General features: G+C 22.9%; 3 protein-coding genes across 4 annotated transcripts; 2 read left to right on the plus strand and 1 right to left on the minus strand.

The window, feature by feature from the left end:
* The first annotated feature begins 222 nt into the window (after positions 1-222).
* LOC122714669 (la-related protein 7) lies at positions 223-2,724 on the plus strand. The gene is made up of 6 exons (XM_043936212.1): positions 223-347; positions 483-799; positions 881-1,227; positions 1,293-2,267; positions 2,354-2,498; positions 2,564-2,724. Exons 2-6 carry the CDS (start codon positions 550-552, stop codon positions 2,713-2,715), a joined length of 1,869 nt encoding a protein of 622 aa, XP_043792147.1. The 5' UTR covers positions 223-347; positions 483-549; the 3' UTR covers positions 2,716-2,724.
* A 142-nt stretch (positions 2,725-2,866) lies between these two features.
* LOC122714671 (H/ACA ribonucleoprotein complex subunit 1) lies at positions 2,867-5,108 on the minus strand. Of its 2 annotated transcripts, XM_043936215.1 has the most exons (4): positions 4,976-5,108; positions 3,626-3,753; positions 3,313-3,553; positions 2,867-3,234 (listed from the first exon to the last, which is right to left on the minus strand). In XM_043936215.1, the coding sequence occupies exons 2-4, from the start codon at positions 3,733-3,735 to the stop codon at positions 2,986-2,988; spliced, it is 600 nt and encodes a 199-aa protein (XP_043792150.1). In that variant the 5' UTR covers positions 3,736-3,753; positions 4,976-5,108; the 3' UTR covers positions 2,867-2,985. The 2 variants fall into 2 exon arrangements, with proteins under 2 accessions (XP_043792150.1, XP_043792149.1); XM_043936214.1 differs by lacking the exon at positions 4,976-5,108 and having other exon boundaries at positions 3,626-3,821.
* LOC122714670 (dehydrodolichyl diphosphate synthase complex subunit Nus1) lies at positions 5,024-7,930 on the plus strand. Its single transcript, XM_043936213.1, has 4 exons — positions 5,024-5,472; positions 6,874-6,993; positions 7,077-7,326; positions 7,419-7,930. The coding sequence occupies exons 1-4, from the start codon at positions 5,178-5,180 to the stop codon at positions 7,507-7,509; spliced, it is 756 nt and encodes a 251-aa protein (XP_043792148.1). The 5' UTR covers positions 5,024-5,177; the 3' UTR covers positions 7,510-7,930.
* Positions 7,931-9,914: the final 1,984 nt, after the last annotated feature.

The following is a 9,914-nucleotide window of genomic DNA, read 5'->3' on the forward strand; positions in this document are numbered from 1 at the left end:
AAACTCAATAAAAATATTTTTTTGAAATGTATAAAATTATATTAATATAAATATTTAAACTTTTATTAAAAAATCTATATATTCGAATATATCAATTTATTTTTTACAAATATATATATATACATATATATGTGAATATCTTTTATGTGAATAATTATAGTATTAAAACATGAAAATTTATGATTCTTAAAATACCAAAATAAATTCCCTATAAATTTATAATTCTAAAATACTATTAAAAATAATTTAATATAAACACTATTTCGTTGGATAATCTAACTACAATTTATATGGTTCTATGTTTACGAGGTTTCTCGACCGGGAAACGTTTACAATTCGGATTGTGTGTAAGAAATTTTATTCTTTTATGTAAAACGTTTCTTGTAGTATATTAAAAAATTGTATTATTTTAATTTTAAAAAATATATTAAAAAAATTGTTTAATGAAAGTTGAAATTTATATGTTAAAAATGAATTTGTAGATACTTGGTGACAGAAAAAAATTATACGTAGTTGTTCAAAATTACTTTTATAAATTTATTAATAACAATGGTGATGGAAGAACAACAATCTGATATAGAACTAGATTCAGAAAGAATTCCTGTACCACAAGTGCAAAAATCAATAGAAGATTCGCGTTTAAAAACAGTTAACAAGATTACAAACATTTCCAGAGGAAAACCTAGACTTAGAAAAAAGGCATTGCATGCTGCAATACTCAAACAAATGGAATTTTATTTTAGTGATGCAAATCTAAGTAAAGATAGATTTTTAAGTAACTTACTTAAGGAGGATTCATGTAAGATTTGTAAAATTATTATAAGAAATATTATATAAGATTTTAAAAATTTATTTTAAAATCTATTTTAAAATATTTCAGATATTGATTTGAATGTTTTTCTAAGCTTTAATAGAATAAAAGAATTAACTACTGATTCAAACAGAATAGCTAAAGCTGTAGAAACATCTAAAATGTTATCTTTATCTGAAGATGGAACAAAAATTCGACGTATAACACCAATAATATCAAGAGAAAATATAGATGAATGTACAGTTTACGTACAAAATTTACCTCCAGATTCAGATCATGAAACTTTAAGTTCAATATTTTCTCAATATGGTCAAGTTGTATATATTTCTATTCCACGATTTAAAAATAATAAAAAGATAAAAGGTTTTGCATTTGTAGAATTTGATATACCTCAAAGTGCTAAAAAATGTTTAAAGGTAAGAGAAATATAAATTTATTATAGAATAATAAATTTTATATTACAAAATTAATAATATTTTAGGCATTTGAAAAAAAAGGCTGTCTCTTACCATCTCACACAGCTCCTGATGAACTTTTAAGTATTACTACATTTGATGATACAGAAAAAAAAGTAAAATCAAATCAAACAAAGTTATATGAAAAAAATGAGTGCATTGAAAATGCTATTGATAATGAAAAATTACAAGACGTTGAAATGGATAAAAATATTAAAAAACAGGAAAATATGAACACTAATGATGTTTTAGAAAATCATGAAAATAACAATAAAAAAAAAGCAAAAAAAAGAAAACATATGAATACTGAACAATCAATTGAAAAAGAAAAACAAATAAATAATGAATTAATAAAAAATAAAAAAAAAAAGCCTAAATATTCTAATGATGTATACAACAAAGAAATAGAATTAAATGATCAAAAACAAAATAATGCTTTTTTAGAAGATACATTAAATGATGGAAAACAAAATGATGCTTTCTTAGAAGACATATCAAATAGTGAAAAACAAAGTGATGTTTCTTTAGAAGAATTACCAAGAAAATTAAATAAATTTAAGAATGTATCTACAATTGAAAAACAAATATTAGATAATTGTGATGAAAATGAACAAATGATAATTGATGAGAGTACTAATGCAAATATTGAAGAAAATGAAAATGAAAAGAAGAAAAAAAGAAAAAAACGAAAAAAGCGAAATAAAATAGAAGATTTTAGTTATAGCATAGGATTACAAGTGATGGCTAAAAAAAATTGGAAATATCTTAGGAATAAATATTTAGAATTACAGAGAAGTAAAATGAAGCAGCTTAAACAACATTTAAGAAAAACAAGATATCAATGGTCAAATTATGAAAAAAATAAACCTGAAAGAGAAGAAAATGATGAAAAAGACAAAGGGAATAAACCAAATATAACTGCATGTCGTTTCTCGTTCATACCTGGAGTTATAGTCAAAATTGAAATGGATAAACCATGTACAGATTCAAAAAGTTTAAAGGTATATACATTATAAAAATATAATATGAGCATAAAAAATAAAATATAAATATATAATTTTTTTATATATTTTATATTTTTTTACAGATGGAATTAAAAAATAATAATTCTATAAAATATATAGATGTTGAAGATGGTTCTTGTCTTATTTACGTAAGATGTGAAACAGCTGAAGCTGCACAGATATTTACACAAAAATTTGGTGAAGAGAAACATATAACAATATTAGAAGGTAAGATATTTTTTTTTAACAGAAACATAATTTAATAGAAAATTTTTTTTTTTATTATTTTGTAGGTGATGAAGAAAAAATGTATTGGGATAAAATCTTGCATGACAGAGAAGAAAAATTGAATAAAAAAGTTAAAGTTAAACAAAGAGGAAGAAATAAATTATTAAAGAAAGCAGAAAAAGAACTTGGGAAGCATATCAAATTTGATGAAGTATAAGTGGTGAAGTATAAGTTTAGAAAATATTTTTTTCTGTTAAATATATTCAATAATGTATATAACATGTATGATTTATTATTATTACATATGAAAATAGAAATGATAAATAATATTTAACAAAGTTTTGGTGTAAATAAATCGTACATTGTATTCATTGTTTTTTTATTTGTATCTTAAATGTTATTTACATTTTAGTCTTTTTAATAAAATTAAGAAATTCTTATCACTAAATGTGTCTTTGCATAAAAATCTATTGTAGTTTTCAATTTTCTACCATTTTCCTTTTCCACGGTTCCTACCAAATCCTCCTCCTCCTCCACGTCCTTTAAAACCGCCACCACCTCCTTTTCCAAAACCACCACGCCCAAAAGATGGTCTACTTCCTCCTCGGCCACCACTATGTCCTCCACTACCTTTTTTCATTCCTCGGCCACCTCCACCTCCTCTCTTTTGAACTGATCCAGGAGGTTTAGGTAAAAATCTTTGTAAAGGTAATAACTTTGCTGGATCTATAAACAGCTACAATGAAACATAGTAATAATAATCAATAAAATAAATAATTTCAATTTATATGCAAAAAATTATTATAAATCATACCTGTGTGTCTTTTTGAAAACTGGATGCTTTTATATTTTCTGATAGTTTTATAGATACATAATAATCTCTGATATTGCCAAATATTTCATCTATTTTTCCAATTTGTTGTTTGTTTTCTGTATAAATTGGAGCATTAAAAAAAGGTACTTGTTCTATATCTACTTTAGCTACTAAATCGTCTTGAACTGTCCATGTGAAATGACCTAATGGAGTTACATGTTCTGGTGGTCCTTGATCAAAACTATAATATATAAATTAAAATTGTAGTTACATATTACATTTAATAGTTTGTTTAATGAAAATTAATAATTACCCTCTTCCATTTCTATCATTATTGCGTCCTCCTCGAAATCCTCCTCCGCCTCTTCCACTACGAAATCCTCCACCTCTTCCAAATCCACCTCCACGACCTCGGAATGACATTCTTTTATATTGCAATTACTAAAAAAATGACATTGAATTTCTTTTTAATTTAAAGATAAGTATTATAAGATTGTGTAAACGTAAACTAAAACCACGTGCTTAACCTATGAAAGTTGAAATTAACGAAATGAAAATATTCCTATATAATATCCCTAGATATTTAAACTCGCTGTTATTCAATACATTAACATAAAATGATGTCGTGTAATCATAACTATATTGAATATATGGCAACATCGCTGCTATCTTAACGAAAGTTCTATCTTAACGTAAAGTTTACAGTAATGTAAAAATTTAAATGAAATCTCTTTTATTATTTTCGTTTTGATATATAAATAATGTGAAAAATAATAAAAAAAACTAGTAGTTAGATTCCAATGATTTTGAAAAAAATCGAAGAAAATTTTTCGTACTAAAATAGTTACGAGTACGAATGCAAAAAATAAATTATTATATAATTCACAAGCCAATATTTTGAAAATTTCAAATTGCAATGATGCTATAAAATACACAAATACCAACATTATTTTTTTTTATAAAATTAATATAATTTAAAATAAATTTTATATAAAATTCAAATTTGTGAGTTTAGTTTAATATTTTCAATTTATATGAATATATTTTAAACATTTTTTAAAATAAAATAATTTTTATGATAATGTACATCATATTTAAAAAAATGAAAGTCAGTACTAGTGATTGAAGTTAAACATAACCTAAAAATTAAAAACAATTGCTGTACACATATCTTAAAGAAAATAACAAATTAAAGTTTTGTCATTAGTTTTTTTTATAATTACAGCTTATTAAAAATACTATTAGTTTATTTTTATCATATAATTTTTCTATCTTTTATAATTTTATTTCAATGTATATTGCATTAATTTAAAAATTAATAAATAATTAATATCAAATATATTTTATTTTCATCAATTCTTCTGACTATGTATTATTTATCTAAACAATCACCATTAATATCGAAAACTTATTGTTAAATAACCTCATTTTTTATATATTGTTACTAGCATAAAAAGTTAATCATATATCAATTTTTACTTTTACTGTTATTTAGATAAAAAATACATTATTTTCAATTATCTAAAATTATATTATTATCTATTCATATTATATATATATATTATATATATATGATTACAACTATTATACAATAATAGGAAATGATAACATATAAAGTAACTAGACCACGTGAAATGGGCTTATAATTTAGCGGCCGACATACTGTGTTTAGTGTTTCTTGTCGACAGAAGAGTGCGTATGTCATCCGGCATAAGCAGGTGCACGTGAGGTGACCGTCTGCTAGACGGATCAGTAATTAAGTATATGAACCTCCTCGTGACGTTCCCCGGGTAGTTTTGAAAACCTTTTATCAACTAGTTCCGCGTGATTATGTTCTATAGACCGGACGGTCACTGGACGATATAATGTTCACGGTATTTCGCATGTTACTAATACTAATCCACTTTTCATGTGACTTATTTGCCGCGTTTTATAATTGCTGTATGATCCTTCATCGTAAGTTTATCGAAATATGGTACGGTGAAAACTTAAGGACAGAGATCGAAATACTGACGCGTGCCGCGAACAAGATGAAAAAGCTACCAAGACATATAGTGATCGTTTTCGGCGCGAAGGAGAACACTATTTTCGATTGTATACGAATTATTAGATGGTGTTATACCCTTGGTATATCTTACATCAGTTTCTTTGACATCAGTGGTAACGTTCATTTTTGTTTATTAGTTTTCTATGATTGTATTTTATTTTCTATATTTAATTTTTGTTGCTATTTTGTTTTAATATAAATTTATTGAACGAATATAATCGAAATGAATTTTAAATTCATTTATGATAAGTAGATATAATGCTAAGAAAGAAATATTATATCAATCTTTTAAGATCTATCATTTTCATATTGATTTTAGAAGAATGTAAATGTAAACAAAGTAGAAAGTAGTTAGTATATCATTATTTATCGACAAAAGATATAAAAAGAATGTTTCAATAAGTTTAGTATACTTCATGATTTATATCTTATTTTAAACTTATCTAATATTTTAAGTTTTAATAAATTAACATATTTCAATTTAATTAGATTTATAATTCTATAATGATTATATAAATAGTTGACATATTTTAATATTAATAATATTTTTGTACATATTTATCTCGTATATTATTCTAACCTCAAAATCGAAACAATTTTATTCTTTAGTTTTCCTAACATTAATTTTTTTATTTGTAAATATTTTTAATTTTTTCAACATAATTTATTACAATTTAAAATTTAATATTTAAGAAAAATAATTATTATAAAATTTGTATCTTATTTTATGATAATAATGATGTAACATTTTTATAAAATTTTGTTATAACTTTGTTATAAAGTATTTATTTTAATAATATATTTATTTTCACAAACAATATATTATAAAAATATTATTTTTTATAAATATATATATATCATAAAGCATAAACTATTGATTGTTTTATTATTAATTAAACTTATATTATTATGAAACATACTATATCCATAAAAAAAATATATTAAGAAATATAAAAATATTTTGTTGAAAATTAAATAATAAAATATAATGTATTAATTTTTCAAAATTCTAAAAATTTAAATATAAATTATAAAAAAAATATTAAATTATAATAATATTTTTTCATAAATTATAAATATTTCGTAAAAATAAATATTTTTCATTTCATAAAAGTGAATTTTTGTAAAATACATTAATTAAGTTAATTTTGCATATGTTTAAAATTAACAACACAATATTAATTTGTTCAAAAATATTTTGTCATTTAGACTCAAGGACGTATTTAATGTACGTGTAATATTATATGCTGATATAATTTATTTTAAACATGTAATATGTATTTAAGAAATATGTGTTATTATTGATTTATTGTTAAATTAATAAAGGAAAGAATATAACAGTAAAAATTCATTAATCTTTATAAAATATTAAATCGAAAAATATAAATTTTTTTATTTAATTATATAATTTTTGATATGATATAAAAAAATAATTTATATAATTATATTAAGCAATATTGTGTTTATAATTATTATATATCTAAATATAAATTATATCTATTTTGTTGTTACAGGTTTTCTAGTCCGAAATGAAAATTTATTAAAATACGAACTTGCAAAAAGACAACCTGATTTAATGGAGTATATCAATTGGAGTAAATCAAATGCAGGATTCTCTCAAAATGGAATTACTGGTGCATTTTTTACATGAATAAACTTTTCATAATTCACAAATATATTACAAATTTTCTAAATGATTTTTTTTTTTAATTTATAGATTCTAAATCGAAAATGCGGATATTTTTATTGTCCTCTCTAGATGGAAAAAAAGAAATAGTATCCTTGACAAAAACATTAGCTGAAGCTGTAATCACAGGAACAATTAAACCGGAAGAAATAAATATCGAATTACTCGATGAGAAATTAAATTCACGAAAAATGCCGGATCCTGATTTAGGAATAATTTATGGCCGTGTTTGTTCCACATATGGTGTTTTACCGTGGCAAACACGAATAACAGAATTTTAGTAAGTTTATTTCATGAATATTTTATAGTTATTGTGAAAATTTCAATATTTTTATATTTAATATTTAATAATGTTTTATTTTTTTATTTCAGCATGTTACCTTTACACATTAGTTTATCTGCAAAGGATTTTATATGTCTGTTGGAAAAATATAATAAAAGTGAACAAAGATACGGAAAATAACTGAAAACTTTGTTGTTTTTTTCATTTGAGTAAAGCAAAAATATGTTAATGTATCCAAAAACAAAAAACAGACGGATGAAACAAAAAAGTAGCTTTTGAGGAGATTTTTTACAAAGACTGAACTTACAATAATTTACAGATACTATTTTATAAGTGATTGTGTGCTAAATAAACTTATGATGGCTACATGTGTAGCACAAATCTTGTTTTATGAGCCGATTTTAACGTGTATCGAAAATAATAAGAATTTAGGTAATTCAATTTGAAAAGATTTTCATGAATCAAAGAGAAAATTCCACAGAAAGTTGCAAAATTGAAATATCTTAATTGTATTTTTAATTATGTGAAATATAATAATTGTCCTGCCATAAAATAATATCATAGAAAAAAAAAATATTAAAAATGTGATATTTCAATGCGATTTTTTTTTCATAATTAACGGCCTTATTAATTGATTTAGTTTTAATATACTATGACAATAGTATTTTAATGCTATTTAAAGAATAATTTAAAATAGGAAGAAAATTGATAGAAGTTTCATAAATGATAAAATGTCAAAGAGAAAAGTATATTAATTTAAACTCAAGTACAAATAAATTTATGTATATCTAAGATAATGTTTTAGTAACATTATTGTTTAGTACATTTTTTAAAGTTTAATTAATATCACTATTCTTGTGTTTTGTAAAAAAGAAAAATCATAAATATTTATAATTTTATAATTAAGTATACTTATACCAATCACTGTATAAAATTAAAATTTTGGTAATTATTGCATGTCATTTATTAAAATCGATAACATTCCATTGTACATATATAATAGTTTATTGAAAAAAATAAAATGATCACGTGCGTATATCACGTAGATATTTTGATAAAACGTCGATGAGACTTTTATTTTTATCTGTGGTATTGTTCTCGTGAAAAATTGCCTATTGTAAAATTAAATTTCTAAAATATATTATATTCGTTTTTTCATAAATGTGTCTTGATTATTTAACAAACCTTTTTCTTTTTTATTGCTCATAAATATTATTTATTATTTATTATTTAAAATTAGAAAATATATCTTTAAAATCAATGATATGATTAATTATTTGATAATTAGTTACTAGTTATCAATGATTTTTAGTTTTTTAAATATTTTAAACGAATAACTTTACAATCATACAGATACAGATTCTATTAAATGATAAGATTGGTAAGATAAAGCATTCAAAATGATCATTTCTTAATACTTTTTACTTGATTCTTCTATATATTTAAATTTTAATAAATTTTTTCGATCAAATTAAACAATGCTTAAAGATTATTTCTTAACATTTGAGAATTTGGAAAAAAAATATTAATTAACTTTTATGGTTCGTCATCGACGTCATTCATAAATATAACGATTTTCAACGAATAATCCGCGGACACTTTCTGCCGATTCGTAGGCTTGACATTGGATTATATACCTCTAGAGATGTCAGTTCAACTTTTTTGTGCACACAAAGCCACACAATGGTTGTAGACGAGCAAAGAAACAAACATTTCTCAAGATAAAGCGTGCTATATTGTACTTATATACGTTATACACCTGCGTGAGTGGGAGGTAAATAAAGGGGAGTACAAGAAAGAACGTATCAAGAATAAAATTATCGTTTTATATACGCGGATATTATGTTATTATTAAGAATTAAGATCTAAATTTTTTAAATTTAATATTTTTATTGCTTAATCATTAATCAAATTCTGATTAATCAAAACGAATAAACCTTTATTTTTTTCTATGAATTATTAAATATAATATATCGTAAAAATTCAATATTATTCCCATCGAATAGATTGTTATCTTTTTTATCGAAATTTCGTATGCACTTTACTTTTAAATATTAAGCTTTTCTTAAAGCAGAAAACGAATCGACATTACAGAAAATGCGTAACAAGTATTTCAACATGCGTTTTGGGGATTGAGTATTACATTCGTTAATTTCTAGTTAATTTCTAGTCTAGAAACGTACCTTTAACATTTTCACATCTGGTTTAAGGAATATCTAGTTATACATATAAGATATAAGTCGAATAAGAACGAAATATATGTATTCACACCTGTGTCGCGATTGTTTCGCGAGAAGAAGTGACCCAGATTCCGTTGGAAAACAAGTATCTCTACCTGTTGCACTTCATCCCCCTTTTCATGGAAAAGGTTCAATCCCATAAGTAAAAACACAAAAATACACACTTTTTTTCGCGAACTGTAATATTTTGTTCCTTAAATTATTACATATTATGTTCTTTATTATGTTCTATATTATGTTCTTTTTCTTTGTCTGTTTAAATTATAATTACAAACTTTGTATTTAATATTTCTCTGACAAGAATATTGAACAAAAAAAATATATATGTATATATGTATGTATGTA

This window comes from Apis laboriosa, unplaced genomic scaffold (assembly GCF_014066325.1).
Source record: "Apis laboriosa isolate Shangri-la unplaced genomic scaffold, ASM1406632v1 scaffold34_cov151, whole genome shotgun sequence".
Taxonomy (NCBI): Eukaryota; Metazoa; Arthropoda; class Insecta; order Hymenoptera; family Apidae; genus Apis; species Apis laboriosa.